Here is a 27291-nt window from a genome sequence, read left to right as displayed (position 1 = left end):
TGTTGATCTCTGCTTTATTTCCTCATCCTCTTTCCCTAGGCTGAAGGCTCCTTAGTGAGCATCACTCACAGCACAAACAACCTCATCCTCTTGGGGTGGCCTGGTCCTGAACCCCAATTCCTCCATGGGGCACTCAGAGCTGGAGTGACTGCTGCAAAAACCTTTTCTTTGCCTTTCCTTGTGTGCTTCCCTCAAACATTCCCTTAATTCCCCAGCTCAGTGGAAAGGAAAACTGCCATTAGCTAAATCAGATTTGGTAAACAATTTGCCATTTTTTGGACTGTGCTCAAGAAGAACCATCCCCAGCTGAAAGACAGAAGAATTGCAGTAAAAATTTTCGGGTGGTTCCAGCAGAGGGATGCCTAGTAAATGCCTACATTCTTTTTACTAATAGTTCTTACCGTGTTATAGAAATAAAACAAAAGTAGAAAACAACCATATAAAACCCTACACAACAGATTACAAAAGTTAAAAGCTGGCCTGGGCCACAACATTTCCAGCACTGAAGAGACTGATAAGAGACTAAATAAGCCAAGCTACAACCTACAAAAAAAGACTTTCCAAGTTTATCGTCTCTTTTAGAACAACAAAAGGTTTTATTGTTTAATATTTTTTTTTTTCAGACTAGTAAGTACTTTACCTATAAAATAAACAGTTTTTTTCCACTTTTCTCCAAAGAAGTATTTTTATGAACCAATAAAGAAAAAAGTGATGAAATCTACTTTTTTAAAAAACACCTTCAAAAGTTCTCTCCCAAATTTACCCTAAAATAAAACACTCTTCAAGTGCTGTAAGTTTTATCTGTGGCCAGTTTTCGTTTGTTTTTGGGATTTTCTAGATGACAGGTTTGTTATATTTTAAATCACCATCATCAGGTCTTGGCTAAACAGTAGCCAGCATCATTTCCATGGTTAATTTAGGAAATCATTATTTGTAGGAAACCCTGGCTTTAAATTGGGAAGAAAAATATTGAACATGTCATATACAAGTAGGAAACGGAAGGAATGCTAAAACTAAAATGTGTAGCTGGCAGGAGGTTCAGGCTGTTGATCACCTCCTGTCTGATGGAACAGGCTTTGATCACACCCATGCCCATGTAAATTGAAATTTGGGGGGACATTTTCCTGGTTCTTTGGTGCAAGAGTATTTTTTCCATCATCTTGATGTGTGAACTTTAAATTAAACTTGGAAAATGAAGTCAAAAGCCAACTTGGAACTGCATAGTTGAGGTGATAACACTTTTAGCAGTATCTAGCAGCATTTTTTAGGCCAAGCTGCTGCTTTGTGGCAAGCATTTTGTTGAAGTCTGCCACTATGGGTTTTGGATTTCTTGTTAGTCTTTGCCATGAAATTATGCTTGAGCTGAGGGCTTGTGGGCATCAGGTCATGCAAAATGCTGCAACACAAGAGTGGTTCCAGTTTCTAAGCTTTTTTTTAGCTCTCTTGAGCGACATATTTTTTAAAGTCTCTTTTCAGAATGTTAAATTAGTGATAGACAGTGCTAAATTAGTGATAGTGGTATATGACACTTCAATGATTTTAAAGTACACTGCAAACTGAGAAATTAATTTCTATTCTGCTTTGCTGTTTTCTTGGGCAATTCCCTAGAAGGTTTTCAGAACAGCAGCATACTTTGTTTTGTTTTGTTTTGCTTCTGAATTGAGTCTGGATGGTAAAAAAAAAAAATCATACGTTAATAAGATTAAATGATTTGTGGATGGGATAACTAAAGTCAGTGCAGGAGAGAGAAGGTGGTGACGGGATGGTTGTTTCTCAGGAGAGGCATTTTTTATGGATAGCTGCGGTCATAAATATTTCAAGGCATCGTATTGTTTTTAAATATTGTGTTACTAGGCTGATGGATGTTAGGATTTTTCTGGACATAGGGACAATGGAACAGTGCTTTCAATTGAAAATATTAATTTAAACTCTTCCATATCTACTGATTTGATTTACAGGAAATTTCAGTGTATCACAGATGGTTTAATAAATGTTTTCAATATAAGAGAGTGAATTTGTGAGCTTTATTTATATGAAGGCTTTTGATTTGAACAGATATCTATTCCTTCTTCCCAAGGGAGTTCCCAAAGTGGGGAGGGATTATTGTTTTGGCAGTCTGATCTTGTGGTAAATGTTATGTGGTTGTAGGCTGTGGGCAGACAATTCTTACTGTGGGCTGCATTGCCTCTGTTTGCTGGAGTCCTTGAGCTCTGGAAGTTGTCAGAGAGGAGCTGCCCTTTCCTGCATTTTAAATATTCTTCCTTTAATAAAGTTTATAAGCAAGAAGTTTAGAGTTTCAGGCTCCTCTGTACTTGATTTCTTATATTGATCCCCATTTTCTGTTTGGAAAGGCATTCTCCTTCTGGCAAATTCCTTATGCACTGTAAAATTATTTATAGAGTAGTTTTGCTCTTAAAATTAAACAGAATTGAGTTAGGAAAAGGAAGAGTAAATCAGAGTAAATATGAGTGGGGATCAATTGGGAATTATCACTGAGTTGTGTAAGATACTAATGAAGATAATTATATTGACATCCAGGAGTTTGTGTAGCAGGGGGACCTTGTGGTTTCTTGTGCAGTGCTGGGTGTCCTGCTGGGTGGAGGTGGCTCCAACACCTTGAACCTGGTCAGCATCTTCCTGCCCATGGTCTGTGATCCTGCTTATCAACAGAGACACCGAAGCTGTGACTGAAGCTTAGCAGGGGAAAAAAAAGCCTGGAAGAAACCAGTTGTACAGAACAAAGAGAGCCATAGCGGTCTTAACTATGCTGGTTTTAGCCTTAAAAGGTTGTTATTTAGCCAAAAATATTGTTTTCTGAGAGTACATAAAGCAATATGTTTAAAGGATCACCTTCTGCATACTTGAGGTGTGAGGAAGACAGAGAGGCTCGTTCTGAAAACACATCAAAATGGCATTTAAGTGCAGGCTGATGGCCTCTTTAACCAGTAAATAATGAGGCAATGCTTCTAAAGTGAGGAAAAGAGGGATAAATGATTCCAGTGGATCATGTACAGCAGCCAGCAGTGTTGTAACTCCTGATCAAAGCAGAGCTGTGTTTGTCTGTCGCTGGGAGCTTGGCAGAGGGGCCGTGCTGCTCTCTGAGCAACAAAATTCAGTGTCACATTTGAAGTGTGGGGTTTGTCTTCTTTGATTTCCCTACTGTCACTTGAAAAGATAGTAAACACATAGTCGGTAATGGGTGCACAGATCTGAAAAACGCTTTGCTTACTCACTGTCATGTTTTATAATATTGTCTAACAGGATTTTTCTCTAATGCTTCTGGTGCACTTGATTTATGTGGGAAAGAAGAATAGCTTTTCTGTTGCACTTGGAGTAGATGTGTGGTCAGTGCTTTGGTATTTGGACGAGATACTAAATTAAGCAGAATTAATTTAGGGTCCAGAAAGTGTGGGGATGCCTGCCCCACTGTCCTTGTCCTGGTTTGCAGTCTTCAGGTACAGGCTGGGCCTCTTCCATCCCTAACAGGTATTTGTGTCATGCTGGACTGAACATCCTCTAGAAAGCAAAGCTGGGATGGAAAAGCTGAGAGGTCTCAGTTCCTGCCTGCTTTAGTCTGTGCTGAAGGGACAGCCCCATGATTTTGACTATATATATTTTTTTTTTTCTTAAGAACTAGCGTGTTTTATGTAGGTTTAATGAGGAAAGCTTTCTCTTCTCTGTCCCTGTGAGACCACATCTGGAGTTCTGCATCCAGGTCCAGGGCTCACAGCACAAGAAGGACACAGACCCAAGAGGGACAAAGACCCATTAGAGTGGGTCAGAGGACTGGAGCACCTCTGCTCAGAGACAGGTGGGGAGAGCTGGGGGTGTTCAGCTGGAGAAGGCTCCAGGAATCCCCTACAGCCCCTTCCTGTGCCTAAAGGGTTCAAGAGATCTGGAGAGGGACTTTGGGCAAGGGCTTGGAGTGCCAGGACAAGGGAAAATGGCTTCACAGTGACAGAGGGCAGGTTTGAATTAGACATGAAGAAGAAATTCTTCCCTGTAAGGGTGCTGAAACCCTTGCACAGGTCTGCCCAGAGAAGCCATGGCTGCCCAATCCCTGGAGGTGTTCAAGGCCAGGTTGGACAAGGAATGAGCGGGAAGTGTCCCTGCCGATGGCAGCGAGTTGAAATGAGATGGTCTTTAACCCCAGGCAGTCTGTGATTGCATCCTGTGAAAAGAGAAACACGCAGGGCGCTTGAGTTTAACGCGCCATGGGGGGAGGCCGTGCAGTAGGGTGCATTTCACCCCCAGGCACGTTCCTTGATTTCTGGGGTGTTTTTGGGGCTGGCTGGGCCGTGTGTGACCTCGCAGGTGACGTTTCCCTCTGCTGCCCACAGAGAAGCTTGCAGAAGCGCAGCGCAGGTTCACCACGCTGCGCACCGAGCTGCAGTCCACCTTGGACGCGCAGAAGGAGGCCAGCGGGGCCCCCACGCTGCAGCGGCGCCGAAAGCCCGTCTTCCACCTGTCCCACGAGGAGCGTGTCCAGCACAGGAACATCCGGGACCTGAAACTGGCCTTCAGCGAGCTCTACCTCAGCCTCATCCTGCTGCAGAACTATCAGGTACCCGCCGGGAGCGGCGCTCCCGCTGAGCCCTGCCCGGGAGCCTCTCTGTGCTTTGTGTGTCCTTTGATGCCTCAGGGTTCAGCTTTTATGTTTTTCACATTCTGGGCTGCTTTAGTGTGTGGGTCTGGGCTTCATACGAGGGGATGGTGAGCTCTCTGCACAGAGCAGGGAGACAAAATAATTCCTTCTCTAGCTGGGCACCAAGGACAAATGATCCAAATCTCAGCCCAAGAGAAACAACGTGGGCTGAAGAGAGAAAAACAAGAAAGATGGGATGTCATAATCTAAAGCTGTAATTAACTCCAATATGCAAAGGAACCAGAACTTATAAAAGTGTCACACCCCGTGACCAGTTGTCCATTTTGTGGCCATTTTGGGTCCATCTTGGGTGCAGCCCTGGCTGGGCTCTTGTGCTGCCCAAGGTGGATCCACTGAGGCCCTTTAATAAATCCCTACTTTATTTAACTTTGCCTAGCCTCTGTTCTCAGTCAGCCTTCACAAGGCATCACCTTGAGTTGCCTCACTCAGTTTTTCATTTATTTCTTCCTTTTTCAGGGGGGCCCTAAACACTTCTAAAGGAAAGGCAGGTAGCAGTGTACACCTGGTTGCTTTTACGTGAGCTAGAATTGCTAAGCTGACCTTCTGAAGGACTTTTCCTTCTTTCTTTTCTGGGCTGGATGACCCCAGCACCTTTTTCCAGGCAGGACCTCTTCCTTCTGTAGTGTGTTGTTCTATGCAGGGCAGGTTGTAGAAGAAGCTCTTTTATCTTGTATTTGTCCTGGAACTTGAAGTCCCAATGTACTGTTTCCTCTTGGCGTTACCATGGTAGTGGCTGTGACCTTGCTGTATCAGAATTTCTTGCTAAAACATCAATTAAAAAAAAATATATATTTTGATTTCTGCAGGATACAGGCTCATTTGCCTTGAGGTATGAAAACAAATGTATCTTTAGTTGTACTTGGATTTTTGGCTTGGTTGTAGATGCTGATCTTGTTCCAAAAATCTGGAAATAAAAATCTGAAACTGTTAATATATTTTTGGCTGAGCTACCTCTTCTGGAGTTAAATGCTTTGAAATGCTTCTAAGTGTTTTACTGCGAGGGGTTTTAGCTTGTTAAATAAGAATGTTGGAGCTTAAATTGACTACATCTGTATTTAGATCTTTGACAGATCTTCACTGCAGAATTTTACTAAACAAAATTCAGTCAGAATGAATTGAATACCACTCTGCTGTATGGACAGAACTTAGTCTCCCAAAATTCTGAGTATTTGTACCTCTACTAGAGTCATGTTATCTTTGAGCATCTGTCTGGAAACTCTGGGTTTCTTAATAAATCGCTTTAACTATTAGTGGTAGTTCCTAGTGCAAATTCCTGGGAAAGGTGGAGTATCTGTAGCTTTTTAGGAATGGAGTGAAGCAGCATCACCTGCTGTGATTTCTTCCCTTACATTTATTTTCTCTTTTAAGAGAAGACAGCTATACTTTTAATTACAAAAAAATCCATTCTGAAGCTTGATGAGGAGTTTAAATAGGGGCTGATGTGGGTCATTCCTTCGGGAAATTTTTTCCTCCTATCCCTCAGTGAAGAAAGGGAGGTTGCACCCTGATACGTTTGCTTTTTGCTACAATGAGTCCAGACCCACTGTAAGTGTACAAAATATTGATCTAAACCCCTCTGGCTTTGATAGCTTTCACACTTTGCAGAGGCAGCAGAGCTGCTTTCTACAACAGAACTCCAGAGAGAGAACAAGAAGAATTCCTTCAAATTGATATTGAAGTTGAGGACAAGGAATACAAACACGAAAACAGAAATAAAACTAAATCCCAGAATACTACTATTGTTAATCACTCTTGAGCTTAGAATACAACAACGAGGAATATTCAAGCTCTTGCAGTTCTGCAGAGAAGAAAAAACAATAACCTGGTGGGAGGATAATGTACCTGAGCGCTTCATGTGGGAGATAAAAAATGAAATCAGAAGCAGCATTATAGATATCAAACTGGCTTTGATGAAATGCTGATGCCTTGAGTTAGGTTACTGAGGAAGGAAAATCCACCTGAAGGAAATTCCTCAGTCTCTTAGGGGTGAACAAATGCATTCATTCCTGAGGTACACAAACCAAACGCCAAATGAAATTATAAGCAGTCTCCAGGGCAGCTCTTGCATGTTTAAATCATTAAACTTCTGATAAAATTACAGTTACCAGCAATGTATTATTCTGGAGTATGTACATACATTAAAAAAATCTATTTGAAATGCTGTGTTTTAGGACAAACAAATGCTGAGAAATTAACCATATAAGATTTAGTTACTTATTCTGTATATAATATAGTGCATTTATTGGGTGAATAATAGAGGCTGAACCAGTTTTATTAAATTAACTTGCTGGTGCATTTCCTAATATATATGAGCAAAGATCTTTGAGTCCTCTGTTTGATTCTACTTGATGTTTCATTATATTATTGCCTAAGTTGCACTGTTTGTTGTTTTTGGAGGATTTTTGGTTGTTTTGGGTTTTTCTTGGGGGGAGGGGGGAGGAGATTTTTTTTTTCTTTTTTGTTGGGGTTTTTTTGATTTTATTTTCACAAAATGCAGCAGAAATGGAAGTCTGGCTTGGAGAAGGCCTCTTGCCAAATAAAAGCAGCAAGAATAGAAAAATATCAGAGTGCATAAATGATGTTTGCTCTGTTCCGCAGTCCCATCACTGTGTGTTTCTTGTCAGAAACATCACTGTGACCAACAGTGCTTTTATCCTGCACCTTGAGGTTGCAGAATTTTTACAGCCAGAGGATGAAATGCCACTGCAGAAGTTTTAGGGTGTCTGGTATAAACATATCCCAGCCAGCCAGGGCACCCAGATTTAAGCTGGGCTTGTACCCATGGCAGATGAAGGGATGTTATTTCAGGCCACTGAGAGGTCCCTGACCAAAACCATCCTTTTGTTGCAGTTTTTCATGTGAAATTTCTGTTCTCCTTGGGGCGGAGCGCTGGTTTTTCCAATAGAAAGTAATTAAAGTCTCTTGTCTGCAATAAGGCAGGTCATTAATGCTTTGGCTTCCTGCTCCTGTCTCCCAGTCTCATTTCCCACCTAGATAAGAGGGTCTGGCATTAAATCCCTTTAAGCATAATTACATTGAAAATAATTTCACTGAGTAGTTGGTGCCTCTCCCCAGGGCATTACATTTTGCTGTTTTCTCTGGTTTTCTTTCTAAGCTTTTTCAGAAGTGAGTCTTGCCACGGTCTCTGTGTTTCTGCTGTTGTTTGAATGAAATATTGAGTGTTTTAGGCAGCACTTTGTGCACAATGAAATCCAGGATTGCAAATACATTGTGCCCACAGCAATTGCTGCTGTGTGATGAGCTCTGCCTGTCTTAGGTACTGTGCATGGGTGTTGAATCAGGGATCATCTATAACTTGGAAATCAACAGTTGCTTCTTGTTTTAAGCATTGTGTGCTTGTCTCTACAGACTGGAGGGTTACATCTCCCACATCTGCAAGCCTAAGCTGGCTTTGCTGTCGTTGTGCAACGTACTCTGTGAAAAAGCATGCTGCTGTGGGGATGCACTTGTCTGGATTTAATCTGCAGCACTGGCAACTTACATACCAAGATTTCCCTTCTATAATGAATTTAACTGGAGAACTTGATTTGAAACCAGTGTCAAGTTAAAGAAGTCAGTAGCTCGGATTTTTCAGGAGGGGAAACCCCTTAAGGGTTATTTGTTTTCAAGGTAGCATCAGGTCACTTCTTGCATAAAGGAAGAAGGTGGAAGTTATCTGGCTTTTCAGGAAATAAAAAGCTTTAGGTAGCTTCTTTTTTTATGCCACATTTTTAAATTTAATTGCCAGGATTGTATATTCTTTATAATAAAGTAAGAACTTGGAAGCTTCCTGACAAGGAATGCAATCATTTTGATTCTTATTAAGGACTCCTTTCTCACTAGCACTGGGGAGAGAAACATTTCTTTTTCTTGGGAGATGGCTGGGGTTTAAGAGATGGCTGGAGTTTAAAAGCCAGCATGTTCTTTCCCTTCCTGCAGAACCTGAACTTCACTGGCTTCCGCAAGATCCTGAAGAAGCATGACAAGAACCTGGAGACAGCGCGGGGGGCGGAGTGGAGGGTGGCCGAGGTGGAGGTGGCCCCCTTCTACACCTGCAAGAAGATCAACCAGCTTATCTCCGAAACAGAGGTGAAGAGGCTGGCCTGGGCACTGCCAAACATCCCACAAAAATGGGGTTTTGGTCACTGCTGTTTTCTGGAAGTGTTCAAGCATGGGTTGGATGCAGCTCTGAGCAAACTTGTTCTAGTGGAAAGCTCCCCTGCTTGTGGCAGAGGGCTGGACCAAGATCTTTAGGCCCCTTCCAACCCAAACTGTTCTATGACACTGTAATTGCCATAGTGTTTGGTCCTCTCTATAGCTTGTATTTACCACCAAGATGGCTAATAATTGATTTTGAAATGCCACTGACTGCTGGCACTGCTTACATAAGTATGGGTATGTTCTCTTTGGCTGGGAACTTTTCCCTTGGCAAAGCCTAGTGCAGCCTTAACTTCTGCTGTGAAGGAGCTTGGTGCAGCATGCTGAGCTGTTCTTTTGTATTAAAAGCATACTGGGCCAGGGCTCATCTCTAACATGGAAACCAACCTTTAGTTTTGGTTTGACCACGTGCTCATCATCCAGATGACCTTCAGTGGTGTGTATCTTTGTCTCCTTAGGAAGTGGTGACCAACGAATTGGAAGATGGAGACAGACAGAAGGCAATGAAACGTCTGCGTGTTCCACCCTTAGGAGCAGCTCAGGTGAGAGATGGGGGTTGTGGAGCGAAGCTGCTCCTCCAACTTGTCAAAGTGCCAAATCAGATTCAACATCTGAAAGAAACGGGAAATAATTGATGTAAGCGTGCATGGGGCAGGGCCAGATAATCTGCTTTAGTTCCGGAAGGTTTGGAAATAGGTTACTGCTCCTGATGCGTGCAGACAAGGTAATGAAGGGAGGAGATAAATGGTAAAAGGAAATTTGTGCTAATAAAAGCATGTGCTTAGTGTTTGTGTGGTCTGGAATATTTTTCAGGGGCCACTGAGACTCTCAAGCTGTTTCAACATGGCAAGAATATTACACAGCATTTTCAGTTAAAAAAACCTCACTTCAAGAGCAAGAGTGCAATCAGGGATCAGGAGCTTGTGTTTGTGATTTTAAGTTTGCTCTGCAAACTAATCTGACTGTGCTGATAACCAGTTTACCTCACCTTGATTCTGCTGTGGTTTTATTCATAGCCTGTACCAGCCTGGACTACATTCAGGGTTGGATTGTTCTGCGGGTTGTTCATCGCACTGAACGTCACTGTCATACTTTCAGGTAGGTGTCCTGCCCTGCCTGGGTTTGGGTGTATTCTCCTCACTTAGGGAGCGCCTGGACCTGGATGTTCTGGGTTAAATCAGAGCCTATCACATTGGTGAGAGCCACTAGTTCTGCTCAGCAGTAGGTTATGGTTTTTCTCATGCTGTATCAAGCATTAGAATATCAATATCAACGTTGAAGACAAAAATCCTTTTCTTATGGTTTCCTCCTTATTTTTGGAGGGATACTGAGGGTGAAACATCTATGTGTAAAACTGGATTTTTGTTATCATTCTGGGAGCACACAGCCTGTGCCAACCTTGAGACAGGTGCTTGTAGAACTTGAGCTTTGCATGGTATTGACTCACTAAAGAAGAGACCACCAGACACAGAGCCATGTGACCACATGCCACTTGGGATGGAAATCAAGAATTAATGTGGAAATTCCGAGGATTTCAATGCCTGGAGTCTGCTAATAGAATTAATTGACTTTTTCTTATTGGCAGTTGTTGTCAAGATTGTTTAAAAGATACAATTCATGGGTGCATCTCTGGCTTTATTCTGCTTTGTGCCTTCTGAGTTTGGCCCCTGATTAGAGTAAGATCCACGTTAGTGCTGCAGATCCAGACACAGAGCTTAATCACAAGCGGCTTTATTAATTGTGTGTGTGATTTCTGGAGTGTTGTAACTTGCTTAAGCAGTACAAAGGAAAGGCTTAACAAATCAACTTACGAGCTCTTGCATTAGGGAAAGCCCATGTCTGTGTTTTTATGACTTAAAAGAATTTTTAATCAGATGTTTCTGTGAGTGGATCCAGCCATCTCTTGGGATAAAATGCCTCTGTTTGAGGAGCTGTTTGCAGTGCTTCTCGTTTGGTCTTCCCGTGGCAGAGGCATGAAGTTGACCCATCTACATGAAGGCACTGTTTAATGTGTAGAAACTGTTCTTTATTCATAATTTCTGTTACTTAAATGTTTGATCTCTGTGTGACATGCAAAATGATTGAAGCAGGTTGTGTTTGCTTTCCCGCTCGGTGCTGAGAATGAAAAAGTGAGGCAGTTGTGAGAAGGAATTCATAAAAATGATTATATCTCTAGAGCAGGTGTTACTAACCCAGTGTGGGTAATAGGTGTGTTGTATCAGCTGGCATGATCTGATAGCTGAACATTACTGCAGATATTGGGCAAAAACCTGGATTCCAAGTGCAGAGTGGGTGTTTTTAAGTGGCTCATACTTTGCTAACCTCTCAGCTGCTTTTGCCAAATTGTTTCTGCGATTTGATCAGCAAAGATAGAATTTTAGTGTTCTATGTGGAGAATTTGTGAAACAGCATCAGAACATGGCTTTTGTCAGTAACCCAGTGCTGTACTGCCTGATTTGAAAACTACAGCAGCAGCATTTTACAGAGATGAGTTCATCATCACTTGGGGTCTGATAAAGGCTGCAGCTACAAGTGGATCCCAGGAGGGTGTCACCCTAAAAAGGACAAATTTTGAGCCTTCACTGTTTGTCTTTGGGCTTCCCTAGGTGCCAAGCTAGTGTGTGAGGTTGGAATTTCCCAGAAATGTGCATTAGTTTTCTTTCTTTGCAAGGTTTCATGCAAAGTCTCACACCCTTACTGTGGTCCTGCTCTTGTTTGAGAATTGGGCTGCCATTAGACTTTTCACCAGGGATATTTTCACTTCTTAGTCAGTATTTTTGGGGCTACTCTGCCCTGTTTGGAGTTTTGACCAGATGACCTATTGTGGTTCCTTCCAATCTTACCCATTGTAATTTCCCTTGGTTTTCTGCTAAAAATTTGAACCTCTTTCTTTACAATTCCACATTTATGACTAATTTCTTCTAGCTTTTTTTGGGGTGTGTCATTTCTGTCCAAAAGTTGACTTTGTTTTGCCTGAATCCAAGAATCTAAAGTTTTAAACTTAAAGCAGAAGTTCTTGCACGGCTTTTTCTCTGTAAGTTATGAAGTAAGTTATTAAGTGTAGATGCTGAACACATGAAATTACCTATGGATTTTACTTTCTCTGAGCAAAAGTGTGAAAAACTTGGGGCTGTAATTTAGGCAGGTCTGTGGGAATAAATTCTCAGCCTCAGTTCTGTAAAGTGCAGGTTCTTTCTTTTGCCCCTCTTAGAAAGCACATGGATGTGAAACTCTCAGTGAAACTAAAACTGAGGATTTTGAATAACTGTATTTTATTTATGCTTTTCTCATCAAACCTGTGCCTAATGACCAATCCTTTGCAAAGAGGTTTATGCTGGAGAAAGCTGCTGCTGTATAAGACTGTTCATTGTTTGAAATGAAGCACATTTTGTTTCCAAACCCCTGAAAACTGAACAAAGGAAGCAACAGGCTTTCCAGCACTGCTAGAAATCCCTTGTGCTGGGATTTCTGTCTGGGTGGGGCTGGCTGTTGTAATGCTGGCCATGAATATGTATTGCATTACCATTGTACTGAGTCCGGTGATGGGGCGGGTTTAGCATTGTTTTCAATGCTGTAAATGGTTCCTCTTGGTTTTGTGGGGAGCTGAAGTGTTTGTGTATGTCTGTTGGGATTTCATCTCTATTAAACCAGAATATTTAAGTGTCTCTAGTCAGATTTATGCTGGTGCAGTCCCTTGTGCCTGTAGTGTGAGGCAGGGCTGCTGCTAATGACTCGATTACAGCAGCTGGAAAGGGAATTTTCCCCAGAATACCCCTAAATCTTCTGACAGGCTAGGCAAAAAGTCCTCCACTTGCTGGAACAAGCAGTTGTGTACACGTGTACCCCGTTTTCTCAGGGTACAGCCAAACATCTGATATCTAGGATAAAACCTTGCTTTGTGACACAGAATCTTTACCTTTTTTTTTTTTTTTTTTTTTTTTTTTTTTTTTTGCTTTGCCAGGTGTGGCTTTCATAGATGGACCAAATGTGTGGCCACTGGTGAGAATCTATCGAGGTGGCTTTCTCCTGATAGAATTCCTCTTTCTCCTGGGTATCAACACATATGGCTGGAGACAGGCTGGAGTCAACCACGTCCTCATCTTCGAACTCAACCCCCGCAGCAACTTGTCCCATCAACATCTCTTTGAGGTGAGCAGGAGGGATTTTAGAGTGGCTGAGCCATGCTGAGGATCAGCAGGATAAATCCTGTGCTGTTTCCTGGCAAGGACTCCTAATACAATTAGAAGAGGAAGTTGCTGAAGTCTGATTAGATTACAGGATTGAGCACTGCTCTCCCTTTTCTTCTAATGAGAACACATTGCAGGTTTCAGGGCTGTGTTTTCATTAGGTGTCTGTTTGGTTTTTTTTTTTTTCCCTGCAGATTGCTGGTTTCCTGGGCGTTTTGTGGTGCCTGAGCCTGCTGGCATGTATATATGGTAAATTCACCTACATCCCCATGCAGGTGAACCCACTCATCTTGTACGGCTTCATGTTGCTTTTTCTCATCAACCCTACCAAAACCTTATATTACAAGTCCCGTTTTTGGCTGCTCAAACTATTGGTAAGTGTCAAAGGTGGTTGAAATAAGTAATTTTTTTGTTTAAATGCTGTGACTGAGCAGTAGCTGTGAAGTGTATACAAGGAAGGAGGGATGCTGGGGGATGCTTATACCACTGTGATTTATAGAGCAGACCTGATCAGGTGTTGACTGCAGATAGTTTTTGAGGATGAGTTTGCAGAAGCATATTCTGCTTCCTGTACCAATTGACTTGTTAGCCTTCCTATAGACAGCTGCTTACAAACTTTTCCATGTATGGGAACCCTTGGATGTCTTTGCTTGTTTGTTCCTTAACCTAGTGAAACAGATTGATTAGAGGTCCATTGCTGTAAGGCAAGGCTGCATGGATGCTCCTCAGCCCAAACTGGGGTAGTGCCAATGTTGAGAGGGTTCACTGATGGAGAGAGAACCTTTGGAAAAGTTACTGCCTATAAAATTATGTTCATTAGTGGAGTTTTTTCTGTTTGTGCTCTTAAACAAACTGTTTGAGACCGAGCTCTTTATTTTCCTGTAAGATAAGTCTGGTAAATTCAATGTAAATATGTGTGCTGCTTCAGTGTTCCAGTTATAGGTGGGAGCTCTGGAAGAACAGTTTTCAGACTTGCTGGGTGACTCATGAGTTTCTTCCCAAATGGCTGTTTCATATGCTCTTCCCCACCCTGTGCACTCCTTTTAAATTTGCTTTAATCAAGCTGATTCCCCTGACACCTTCTTCTTGCTGGCACTGCTCTGAGAGCTTTGGGCAGAAGAGGGTTTGGCTGGCTGGTTTTCTTCATAGAATAATTTCAATACCAATTAAAACAATTAACTTTATCTGGAACGTGGCAAAGATGAGACACAGCATCATGCTTTGAGGACGTGCATGCAGGTATACACATGGTGAATTAACCTCTCTGTGCTCACCTCTGTTATTTGATTTGCTGGCTTGCTGCTATCCCAGCTTCTTCCTTTGTGCCTTCCAGCACTCAGCCATCCCTCACAGAGGTACCTTTAGTCCCAAGCCTCATTAGTCTGGCTGCTGTCCCCTAGTGTGAGGGGAAGCACTGGATGTGCTTTAACCACATGAGCAATATCCGTGTTAATTTACCTTAATATCTTGTCCTGGTGAGATTCTCAGTGTCCACAGAGCTGTTAGGCTGTTTGCAGCTCCTGCCCTGTCCTAGCAATCTCCAGACTGTGCTGCAGTCTGGGATAGGATCATGGAATAGCCTGAGTTGGAAGGGACCTTAAATATCATGGAGTTCCAACCCCTCTGCCACAGGCAGGGACATTTTCCACAATCTCTGAGCCCTGTCCAACCTGGCCTTGGACACTTCCAGGGATGGTGCAGTCACAGCTTCTCTGGGCAGCCTGTGCCAAGGCCTCACCACCCTCACAGGGAATAATTTCTTCCTTGTATCTAATTTAAACCTACCCTCTATGAGTTTTAAGCCATTCCCCCTTGTCCCATCACTAAATACCCTTGTAAACAGTCTCTCTCCAGCAAACCTGAACCATGGAGTATCTCGAGTTGGAAGGGATCCATAAGGTTTGTTGAGTACCTCGAGTGTGCAGAGGCCAGTTCATCCCAAGGTCTCCTAGGGGAAAAAGGCTTCATCAAAATGCAAGATGACCTTAATAGTGGGAAATGACATGGTACTTGTGTGCATTATGTAGAAGGAGGAAGGGGAAAGAAGAGGCCAGACCACATAAAGAGCAGCTTTTATTGTGTGTACTTGACCAGCTGGGTGTATTTTATTTCTCCATGCAGCTGCCAACAGCTCTCTGGGTGAAAGGAGGTTTAAATAGTACAAAGTCTTAGAACTGTGCTACTGACACAAAATTATGTTTGGTGAGCATTTTTTTTCACATGCTTCATATGTTTCATTTCCAGCCAAAACAAAATCTGACATATCAGGTGTAGCAGAGCATCACTGGCACTTTCAATTTTTCTGTAACCAAATCAGGGCTATAATTGAGTGTGTTGTAGCATTTCCTCATTAATCTAGGAATCTTCCTGTCTCCACCTGTGACCAACATCAACTGCTGGTTGAGGGTGGGATCTCTTGTGCTAATCCCTGAGGGATGGCAAAACATCAGAATTGATCTTCCTCTGAGTGAAAAAAAATTATTTACCCTGTAGTAAAGTCTAATTCCCCTGCCAGGCTCCTCTTTCTTGCTTGAGTGCTTAGGTGAGCATTCTTTGTGCCTTTGCTGCCAGATGAGAAGCCCCTGAGTGCCCTTGTGTGGGGTGGAGAGAGCAGCTCACAGGGAGGAATCGGATCCGAGGGCAGGGAATGTCCCCATACCCACACGAAAAATAGTCACAAAGTAAAGGGAAGAATTTTTGAGTGCTGTATAGGGGGGTTTTAAGTCCTGTACAGGGGGGTGTTGGTTTTGTACATGGGGGTCAGAGGGTTTAAGATGGAGAGATATGGGCCTGTCCTGTCCTCCCTCTTTCTCCTTTCTTACCTCCATGTTCTTGGTGCTGTTGGCACTCATAGATTGGTTTAGAGTAGAAAGGCACCATTTAATATAGGTAATAGGCATTGAGGAAAAACTGTAAACATTTAACATGTAATGTACCATATAAAAGACAGCAGCAGCCCTGGGCAGGGAGAGAAGAAGCAGTCGGGAGTCAGAGAGGATGTCAGGGTGTGTGTGTGCCTCTGCCTGAGCTGTGAGCAAACCACAGCAGCCAGAGAAGAAAATCTTTTAGATAACTTGCAATAAACTGCCCTGAGACCGAACAACAGAAGAATACTGAGGTTTTTTTTTGAAAGCACGGGTTGGAGGAGAAATTTTTCCACCACACTGAGCCGCCCCTGACTAGAGGTGAGCTCCGGCACACACTCTCTGCAGGAGCTCAGTGGCCACAGCAGTGCAGGGAGCCTGTCTGTGAGAGGTGAAAAGCTAGCAGGACTTCAGCTCAGCTCAGATATCTGGCATCTCAGCATGAATCAAAAGTGCAAGGATCAGCAGCAGGAAGTCTGTGCTTAGGCTGTGGGATTGTTGATAGAGAATTGCAAATGGTTATTGAAACTGAGGTGTAGCTCTTGTGTTTTATGACTTTATCCTTATCTGGAGGATGTTGCAGACACTTCTCAGCTGGGAAGCGAGGAGCTGGCTGTGGTACCTCCACTGGAATTGGGGCTCACATGGCATTGGGAGGGTTCAGGTGGCAGCTCAGGTTCTGGAGGCGGGTTCACTCAGATGCTAGTGCCAGATATGTTGTGGATCCATCTGTTGACTCCTCCTCAGCTGTAACCTGTAGGTGGAAAACTTCTACTCTCTTTAAAGTTTTATGCTGTCACCTGGCACTGCTGAAGTACTTCTCCCTAAATTAAATAACAAGAATATTATTATTTCTTTTTTCTTGGTGTTTTGTTTATTTTTTTTTTTTAGGGACATCTGTCTGTAAAGCTATTTTCACATTTCATTTGCTTAGCTAGTCTTTATTCATGGACAAAACAATGGTCTATGATGAAACAGATAAAGATAATATCAGGGAGTGTTGGGAAAAAGGAGGAAAGAGTTTTTGTAAGGGACGGCTGGTGTGGTTTTTGACCTCTGTTCTGCAGCTGGGCACCTTTGAAGGCAGTCCTCCCTAAAGGCTGGCCTTGTTTGACCCTTGGGAATAGGTGCCATCCAATATGAGCACAGAGCTTTCTGGGTCAAGATCCATATCTGCTTTATGCCACTAACTCTTAATGCCCTATTTGGCTTTAAAATTTTAGGAGCAGAGCCTTAAATCTGCATTACAGGCTGATGGGGATGTGCCAGTCCTTTCCTGACTTTTTGCAGCTGTGCACCCTTCAGGTTAATAAGGAGAGCAGTATAAAAGATCAGTGTTAGCCTGTGCTTTCATTAATTTAAAGGTTCATAAATCCCAGAATGACCGGATGGTGCTGGTGCCATCTCTGTGAGAAATTGGCCATTAGTAACTACAACTAACTGGGGAGGGAGAGGGGTAATCAGAGGTAATGGAGCAGAAAACTGTCTGCTTGGGAAGGAGCAAAACTGCTCTTCAGGCTTAGAGGGAAAGTGGACTGGGATTGAGGGGGAGTCCAACTGACAGGCAATAGGATTTCCTCTGCCTTTTCTTTAACCCTTTCCCTGCTGGAGGCATTGGCAGACCCAGTAACAATCCTCACTGTCACAACTTCTAACACCAAAGAACAGCTCATGAGTTAAGTAAACCAAGGCATTACCAGACTAATGGCTGTGCTGAGGGTCTAGATCCATCTGACATTAAGTGTGAGGGGGAAGGTAAGTGTGGAAGATGTCAATGGACACGATGTAAGTGCCTGAAAGAAAGTGCTGATCAAAGTGAGGGGCAATGAGAGAAATGGAGCTGTGTAGAGCTCTTAAATGGAGACTGGGAGTTTCTGGGAAAGAGCTTGGTTAGAGGAGACTGGGCTGTTCTGCCAGTAAGAAACAAAAGGCTGGGGGGGGGCACGGGAGGAGGAAAGCAGGAATGTTCTTTGTACTGAGAGTGAGGAGACAGTTATCCTTTTTTGTCAGCAGGAGCAGAAGGTCAGCAATAAGTCTTCAAGTGCTTCTGTTATTTCCATATTTGTTCAGTACTGTGATGTCCTGCCACTGCATTTGGATGCCTTTGACACAGCCATGAGTTATTCCTGCTTTGTTTTTCCTGACAGTTTCGAGTATTCACTGCTCCCTTCCATAAGGTAGGCTTCGCAGATTTCTGGCTGGCTGATCAGCTCAACAGCCTGGTCGTGATACTTATGGATTTGGAATACATGATCTGCTTCTACAGCTTTGAGGTTCAGTGGGAGGACAATGCTGGACTTCTGGCAGATACAGGTAGAGTAATGCTGATGAGCCCTGGGAATGGGGTCAAAATTACCTGAGAAACACGGAGCCAGGCAACTTCCTCATTGTCTGTTTTAAAGAGGATTATTAATAGTACAGGAAACCAAAATAATTGGAATTTCTTGTAAATGTGGCATTCTCCCCTTTCCTACTTCCATCCAGAGAAATGGAATTTCACATCAGTGTTCATTTTCTAATCCAGTCATTTGGCCCGATGTCTATATCCATCAAAGAATTTAGACACAGCGCTCCTGATTGGAAAGAGAAATCCATTTTCCTGGCATTGTTGCTTTATTTCATAGTAGTTTAACCATGCATTTGCCTTTAGCCTCTTCCTGTTGCTCATCATGAGAATCCTGAGCTTGTTGAGCACAGCTTTCTGTGCTGTAGCCTGGTTCTTACAGGCTCCATTCCAAAGCAAGAGAGGCTGGAGAAGCTCCTTAGTGCCACCTCTTACTTGATTTGAGTTGATGCTGCTCTGCCAGGGTTATCCATGCTCTGTCTTCCCTTATTTTCTAGCCAGAAGGAACACAGAGCTGGAATGTGAATTTTGTCTTTGGCCTTCCCAGTGGCAAAACAGTACCTGTCTCCTCACTGTTGACTTTCCATTCTAAGCAGTGACTGGTGGCAAATTGTATTGTCTGATGGTTTTGACTTGCTGAGAGAATTTGCTGTATGCTTCAATAAGCATCAGTGTTCGCTTTGTTCTTCCAATCTGTCTGATCTTTGCTTTCATTTTAAAAACATTGCGAGCAGCTAAATATTTACTTATTAAAAATATAATTTAAATACATAAAGCAACAGTGTGCATAACGATTTGTCCTCTTCTAGTCTGAGCAGTGGAATATTTTCTGAGCACGGTGTTTTGGGATGAATATCAGCTAATAGTGTGCCTCCCTTAGTGTGAATAAGAAACGAATGTTAGACAGCAGTGTGTTTGGTTTAGATGTGCTCAGACAGCAAAAGAATATGGAGTTCTCAGGGAGTTCCAGGAAAAGCTGAGGGTTTCCTGGTCATTGCCTTAATAAAAAGAAGGGTTTCAAACATGGAGGAGGGGACACAATGGCGTTGTGGTGTGGTTGCTTCTCATCTCAGTTTTTGAACCTAGACTATGCCTTGGCATTGCTTTTTAAAACACAAAGTGAAGAACACCAAACCCAGTCCCATACTGAAATATGTTTTCTCCTATTACAATGCCCAAGGAATTTGGGTCAAGGACATCTTAGGCAAAGTAGCCTTTTAGAGCTGTCCTGCAGAGTTTCTAAGTGCTCTCCCATTTATGCACAAAAATCCAGTGTCGAAGGCCTTTTGTAATTCCATCCTTAATTTGATTATTCACAGTCCCACCAACAGCGCTGAGCACATTTAAAAATAGCTAATTTCTGATCTAGAATGTTGGTTATGCTGGCAGGACTGAGGGAATTATATGGTGATCTGTCTGGATGTGTTATTGATACCATGTCACCTGAAAAACTCCAAGATGGAATACTGAGCTACTTTGGGCTTCTTGCTGTTTGTGTGCCTCGGTACCAGCTGTTGCTGGGGAATCGTTGCCATAAAATTATATTTCAGACAGGAAGACAATAGCAGTTCTTAAACTTACAAACTCTTTGCTTTAACAGCTTCAACTCCTGTTTTTCTTGCAGATAATCAGATTTGTAACAGCTACTCCTACGGAGTGAGAGCAGTTGTCCAGTGCATCCCTGCTTGGTTGCGATTCATCCAGTGCCTGCGCCGTTACCGCGATAACAAACGGGCCTTTCATCTGGTTAACGCTGGAAAATATTCCACCACCTTCTTCGTGGTGACATTTGCAGCCCTCTACAGCACTCACAAAGGTATTGGTGATTTTGGAGAATCCTGTTCAGCCCTTGGGGTTTGCTTTTTTACATGAGAGAAGCTCAGAATCTGGCATCCCATTGAAACGTGAGCTTTTTGTGTTTTGGCACCTGTGAGACATCTTTGGAGAAAGGCAGGGGCCTGCCCAGCTTGTAAAGAGTGTTTTAGGATCTTACTTTAGGTGTTTTCCACATCCCTGGTCTGCTTAGAATTGCACTTAGGGAGCGGGGGAGGGAATTTTGAGGTTTGTCTTTTGAAAGCTGAAATACCTGTCAGGTTTTGCTTGAAGGCAGGTGAATGGGAGGGAGATATATGAGGAAAGGGATAGCACAGCAAATACTTCTCTCTTAACATTCATGAATATTTAACCTGGATCATCTAAATAGTCGGTCCATCACTCTTAAATGTAAAGGCATGTGCACAGTGCCAGGAAAAAATGCTCCCTCTGATTTTCCTGTGTGATTCTATCCATGTTTTTTCAGCAGCTGGTAAGGAGTTGTTTCCAATCCATTTAACTGCAGATTGAGCTCTGATCCCTGAAGTTCCTCATCTCCCTGGAAACGACAATTACTCGATTCTACTCTTGTTCTGAAGGAAAAAGCTTTTAGTTTCTGCACTTCAGGCAGTCGCCCTGCCCTGCCTTTCATTGTTCTGAAGCCCTAAAAGCTGTATTCTTTCATTTGAGAATATCTCCCTTTTATATACCCAGAAATTAGCAACCACACACAGTTGTGAGCAATTACTTAGCCTGGAATATTCCTGTGGTAAGGCAGGGAGAAGTGTTGAAGGCATGATTCTAGTTAACATGCTGAGTTTTTTGGAGGGGTAGTGGGGTTGTTAGAAACCTTCCTGTGGCCAAGAAAAGTCTGTTTTGACATAGCTGGGCCCAGAGTCACTCTGATGATGTTTGTCAGTGTGTTTTGATGGCAGGGAGGGGCATTGGCCCAAGCTAGCTGAAGGCTGGGAGTTGGGCACTGTATCCAGGAGAGCTGGTGTGGGAGCATCCTCTGGGAGCATCCCCTGTGCATCTCCTCCCTGCTGCCATGTCCCTGAAGCTCGTTCCTGTTTTAACTTGTTTGCTTAGTGACATTCTGCAGCCCTGCAGTCCAGTTAGTCACCACTGCCAGAGCCTGGGATGAGGCACGGGCAGATTCCCTGGCTCCAGAATCACTGCTTACATCTTCTGTAGCCAGAGCTGCTCTGGGGAGGCTGACTAATGCTTCTGCCTCCCTCAGGGGGTACGCATTGCCAGAGCTTTCAGCTGGGGTAGGGTTGTGTCTTGGTTTGAACAGACAGGTGTCTGCTAAGGAAGGCAGGAGCCTCCCTAGAAATGGAAAATGCAAACCCCTCCCTCCGAATTATTAAGATTTTGAAATTAAGGGGCTCTCAGGCACAGATATGGGAATAGGAATAACAGTTCTTTATTAGGAAAATTAAAATACAAATGCAATAATGCAAACAAAACCTCACTGAGAGTCAGAACATGCCCTGGCAGCCTGTGGGTCAGGGAGGTGGCAGCAGTCCCATCCCAGGGTGGCTCAGCCCTCCTGCAGTGCCAGCTGTGCTTCTGCTGGAGCAGGATCCTGCACAAGGGGGGAGTTTTCCTCTGGAGCTCCAGGGCTGGGGGAGATGGGCCTGGGCTCCTCTGGGAATGCAGTGGGAAGAAAGCTGCTCCTCTGGGAATGCAGTGGGGAAGAAAGCTGCTCCTCTGGGAATGCAGTGGGAAGAAAGCTGCTCCTCTGGGAATGCAGTGGGAAGAAAGCTGCTCCTCTGGGAATGCAGGGGGAAGAAAGCTGCTCCTCTGGGAATGCAGGGGGGAAGAAAGCTGCTCCTCTGGGAATGCAGGGGGAAGGAAGCTGCTCCTCTGGGAATGCAGTGGGCAAAGGCTGCTGTGCTGTTCCCAGGTCAGATTGTATCCAGGTAGGAATGTTTGGCTCCTCCCCTGGGCAGAGCATCTCCCCATGGGATGATGGAATTTTCTCAGCCGTGCAGGGACACTCACTGGCCATGAACAGCAGAGATCTCCTGCAGGGAGGATGGGTTGTGGAAGAAATAAAGAAAAAACTGGCCAGTGAACAGAACTGCCCCACCTCTAAGAGATGGCAAATAGAATACACACATATTCTACAACCCAGGACAGGTTAGAACCAAGAGAAAAAACAGCCTCTGTCTAAAGGTCCTGTTGAAGAGTTTGACCTCTTTCTGCTGCCCTTGAAGTTGTTCATCCATGGCCGTGCTGCTACTCCGGTTCTGGTTGCTGCCACACATGACTGGTGTCCCCTTTCCCAGTCTATCAGGGAGTGGGCTGTAATGAGGTGTTTATGAGCCTTGTTCCAGTTGCTGTGAGATGTTCCTGACTCCCAGCTTTTGTCTGTCCGTTTTTGTCAGTGGCACGTAGTTGTTGGTGTCATACAAAAAAAAAATACGAAGCTTTGTGGCCTTTGGAAATTACATGTTAGCTGAGATTTGTAAATGTCACTGTGCTGAGCTTTTCAGAGGGCTGCCTAAAGCCCTGGGCATGTCCCCTCAGGCCTGTAGTCCTGTTCAGATCCCGCCATAAACACACTTTCTCGTGTGCTGTAACTGTTAAAAAGCCAGTTTTATCAAAGTGCTTTACATAGATTGCCATTTTGTTTGGAACTTGGAATCAGATGGTCTGTTATCAAGTTGTTATGATGCTACTGTTGAAAATAGATGTGCTGCTCACCCACACCTTCCCTGTGTCTGCCCAAGGATAGCAAACACCCCTCTCTTACCTCCCAAACATCTGTGTGTCCTGAAGAAAGTGCTGCTCACCCCAAGACAGGTGTCAGATTGGTGAAGATCCTTGCTCCTCAGACCTGCTCTAAATTTCAGTAACACACCTATTAATTGCTGTGGTATCAAGGGTTTTATTTAAACATTCTTCCGTGCCTGTGCTTGCAAGCCTATGGCTTACACTTGTGGAATGAGAGCTTTTGGCTGCCAGGAGAAGAGGGTAATCCCTGCCCTTTCCTTGGGAGGTCAGGTAATGGACACCAGTGCCTGTTCTCCACTTGGGAGGCCTGGGGACATCACAGCCCTCTGAGAAGTCTCATCTTCCTCCCTTCATTTGAACACTGGATAGTCTGTAGCTGCTCTGTGGGTTTGGGTCAGTGCCTGCCAGCCATGTGAAAAATGGACTGTGTGTTTGGGAGGGTTTGCTGGTGTGGAGAGCAGCTAATTCATACACAGTGCACTGACAGTGTTCTGTGTTTTCCTGGGCTTGCTGCTGGAAAACAACTCAAACTAAACAAATGTACTAATGTCACCTTATTAAGTGATGCTTCTGTTCTAGTCCTGCATTGTATTCCCCACTCCAAACCTCCTCTAGTGAAGGATCCCCCCCCACTAGCACCATGTACTGTGGGCTCTTGGCAAGTATCTGTTTCTCCAGAATATCCCTGTTTAATAATTCATATTGCTCAGGCAGTGCATAATTCCAATTCTTTCTTCCCTGGGAGAAGCCATTTCTTTCCTTTCCTTCCCTTGGATTCAGATGCAATTTTCTCTGCTAATTGCAGTTTGGATGTCAGAGCACTAAGAGGGCAAAGTGAATTCTGTTAGGTTGTTGCTCCGAAACTTGCAATGCTGTTGGTCTGGGACCAGACCAGCTTTACAGGGGTAACTCCAAGCCGTCATCTTGATATTCAGGTATCACTGGGTTTGGTGAAGCTACCCCAGAACATAATACTGGAGCAAGCAGTGGTGGTGTAGATGAGTGCAGACTCCAGCACGGCTCACAAGCACAACCACGTTTCAGGGACGACAGCAACAACACGAGGACAACTGTTGCTGAGTTCCCAGAGGAGGAATTCTCAGTATTTTTAACATTCCCAAAGGAACTGGAAGCAAAGGCCGTGTTCTGTAAATATAGTGCTGCAGGGTGTGTTTGCTCAGGCAAATGAGGCATGGCTGTAACTCGAAGCTACCTGGCACCCGGGGAGCCGCTGGTCCCTGCTAGCTCTGTCCCCTTCTTTCCCACCCTTGCTTTGCACTAAGGAGCTCAGGGTTGGCATTAAGTTCCCTGCCAGTGCTGAGTAGCTTTCCCCAGAGCCAGCCAACAGGGTATTACATTGCCTTATTTAATCGCTACGGAAACCTGCGTGCTGCTGGGGAAGCAGATGATTAAGCCCAAGCCTGCGGCAGAACATTCACCCTGAGCGCGGCGTTGTTTTGACACGCAACTGCTTTCTGCTGTGTTTTCACTCTGCCAAAAGCAGATGTGCCCTGCTTGACAAGTGCACCACTAAAGAGGCTCCCACTTCAGTCCACATTATCACAGCATTTGTAGAATCATAGAGAAGTTTGGCTTGGAAGGGCCCTTAAAGATCATGGAGTTCCAGCCCCCATACTTTACTCTCTCTGAGGTTGCTCCAAGCCCCGTTCAGCCTGGCCTTGAACACTTCCAGGGATGTGTTCCACAGCTTCTGTGGACAGCCTGTTCCAGGGCCTCACTACCGTCACAGGGAAGAATTTCTTCATAACATCTAATCTGACCCTGCCCTCTGACAGTTTGTAGCTGTTCCTCTCTGTCCTGTCACTCCAGACCCTTGTCCAAAGTCCCTCTCCAGCTCTCTTTGAGCCACTTTAGGCACTGCAAGGCGTTCTAAGGTTTCACCAGAGCCATCTGGTCACCTGTCCAGGCTGAACACTCCCATCTCTCTCAGCATGTCCCCAGAGCAGAGGTGCTTCATCCCTCTGAGCATCTTCATGGCCTCCTGTCTACTCAGTCCAGCAGATCGTCTTTACACCGAAGGGATCCCAGAGAGGGAAATCCAGGGGCATCCCTTCTTGTATAAATTGTGCTTGCATTAAAGGAGTCACACTGACGTATTTGGAATAGTCAGCTTTTGTTTCACTCCTCACTCAGACCTGATTCAGGCTGTGTAGGATAGGGTTGTTATATTTAGGTGTTGAGCTCTTCTAAGAAACAGTTGTGTTGTACTACTCAAGGAGTGCTGGTCACTTATGAAGCTTCAGTCATGATTTTTGCTGCAACTTTATTCCTTTTAAAATGAGACATCATGGTTTTGCTGCTGACAGTTTTCTCACCTTGCTGCAGCTTGCTCACATGGTGTCATTGGAAATACCAAAATATAGGTTTGGCTTCTGTGCTTGAAGAACTGAGCTTCTTGAATGACTCTCTTTCATAATTTTCTTGTTTTGTGGGATTTGCTGGTTCAGTGTGACCATTTTTTGTTTACCTTGCTATTGGCTGTGTGGGTTTTTATCCTTTAACTGAAAGGCAGGGTGGTTTATGGACATTGTCAGTTTGATTTACACACCTTATTCAATGAAATCCTTGTGTTCTAAGTGGAATCCTGCTATTTATTAACCTCTGAATTATTGCAAAGTTACTCCTCATGGCCTGGAAACTTGAGTAAGCATCTCTTCTTCCATCCTGCTCCCATGGTTTTTCCAAATGAGCCTGCTGAGCACCAGTTGCCATTGGCTTGGGGTGCCCTGGAGAGCCCTAGGTCAGTCTTAGATAATGGAACTGCCATGCACTTTCTCATTAAACAGCCCAGGAAATGGGCAGTAATTAAAAATATGGAAGTTAACTAAATAGGGCTGTCTCTGAAGGGCAGCACTTCTGTCTGTGCCCTCCCCATCATTTCAGAAAGAGGCTTCTCTGCAGTAATGTCTAATTTATGATTTTTAAAGGCAGCCCTAAGAGAAAAGGGCCAAGGAATAGAGATGTGGAGTGTCAGGGCAAAAGCCATCCTGCGATTAATGGAAGGTGTTGGACCGTCCCTTGTTAATAGAGAGCTTCAAGCAGGTCTGACCAGGGGAGGATGAATGGGAAATGTGCAGCTTTTGGAAAATGCAGTGGGAGATTCCCAGGTCTCTCCCTGCTGCCCACTCCTCATTAATCACGACGGCTTTGGCCATTCCCAGCGGTGCTGGGACAGGTCACTGCTTCTGCCACGCTCTGTCCCCATGCAGGGCCCTGAGGAGGGCTCTGACTTCTCTACAGAGAACTCTTGGCTAAAAGAAGATATGAGATGCTGCCTCTTGACAGTTCTTCACTGCTGCTTTGCTTAAATTGTGCCCGGAGGCGGCTGCAGAGGTTTCTGATCACCGTCATCTGATGGTGGTGCACAGCAGGCTGGGGTGACATCCAGCTGTGCCACTGGGGCTGCAGGAGGTACCTGGCTGCACCTGAGCTCTGTGGGTGGTTGGTTGTGTCACTTAGCCCTTGTCATTGCTGTGTTAGAAGCTGCAGGTTGCAGCCCCCGTGGAGTGAGGCTGCTGGTAGGTGAGACAATAAAGCACTGTGATCCTGCCTGCTTACAGCAGGAGACAGTGAGGGGATGTGAGATACTGGGCCTGAAGTGACATCAGTGCAACAGTGTATAGTCCCCCAACTGAGATAGATAAGTTCATTTTTAGGGGGTGGGGCAGGGCAAAATAAGTTTAAATGTAGATTTTTTTTTAAGCACAAAACTTTAAAAAAAAAAATCACAAAAGAATGAAGCAAATAGCCTTTGTGAGATCCTGTTCCCCCACTTGTGTTGGTACAAGTTCTCCCATCTCTTCCTCAGAGCTGTCAGCATTTGATTTAGGTGTCACAAGAGCCTCGTAGAGTGCTTGGATTGACCTCTTGAAGTAAAACAAACTTTGTAATGGGATTAACTGGCTGCTTTCTTAATACTTGCCATTTTCACACGCCTTCCCTTAGCTCAGCACACTGGCAGCTCCAGCAGGATGATTATTTGGAGCCAAAACATGCACCGTCTGTCACATTGCTGTGAGCTAGGATGAATTTTTGTCTGAAACTCTGTCATCCCGTGCCCAGGAGGCCTCCAGTAATGAGTTGTGTTCATTAGGCAGTCTTTCTGATCCTTTCCATCAGAGCAGCAGCAGTGTCATTAGTGAGGAATTGGGAGGCATTGCCATGGGCAAACATTTCTTATCCTGGCCTCTGACCTCCTCAGGGCTCTGTGGCACCCTGGTTTCTCCTGGTTTCCTGTTAGCTCAGCTGATTGCTGACACCCATCCCAGTGATGGTGCTTGGGGTGGAGCTGGGAGGAGCCAGGAGCATCCCTGGAATGCTGCAGCAGAAGCAGCCACATTTATATTTTTAATTTTGGTTTTACTAATGGTTAATATTAAGTTTAGTATGTCTTACATATTGTTGGTTTTTTTAAATTTTCAAATAATTTCTTGATTTTTACATGTGATCTTTGCTTTTTGTTGTTGTTTTAGTGAATTCTTACCCAACAGTGCCTTT

At 44.1% G+C, this 27291-nt stretch overlaps 1 protein-coding gene across 1 annotated transcript in view; it reads left to right on the top strand.

The window, feature by feature from the left end:
• Positions 1-27291, top strand: part of XPR1 (xenotropic and polytropic retrovirus receptor 1) — a 112732-nt gene that overhangs the window by 70447 nt on the left and 14994 nt on the right. Inside the window, exons 4-11 of the mRNA XM_030279618.4 lie at positions 4341-4564; positions 8606-8755; positions 9283-9366; positions 9841-9922; positions 12786-12973; positions 13206-13385; positions 18023-18188; positions 19844-20035. Coding sequence (XP_030135478.1) covers positions 4341-4564; positions 8606-8755; positions 9283-9366; positions 9841-9922; positions 12786-12973; positions 13206-13385; positions 18023-18188; positions 19844-20035 — 1266 coding nt within the window. The remainder of the gene's footprint in view (positions 1-4340; positions 4565-8605; positions 8756-9282; positions 9367-9840; positions 9923-12785; positions 12974-13205; positions 13386-18022; positions 18189-19843; positions 20036-27291) is intronic.

Source organism: Taeniopygia guttata, chromosome 8 (assembly GCF_048771995.1).
Source record: "Taeniopygia guttata chromosome 8, bTaeGut7.mat, whole genome shotgun sequence".
NCBI classification, from domain to species: domain Eukaryota; kingdom Metazoa; phylum Chordata; class Aves; order Passeriformes; family Estrildidae; genus Taeniopygia; species Taeniopygia guttata.
The sequence above is the reverse complement of the archived record's forward strand: the minus strand, read 5'-3'. Positions and strand labels throughout refer to the sequence as shown.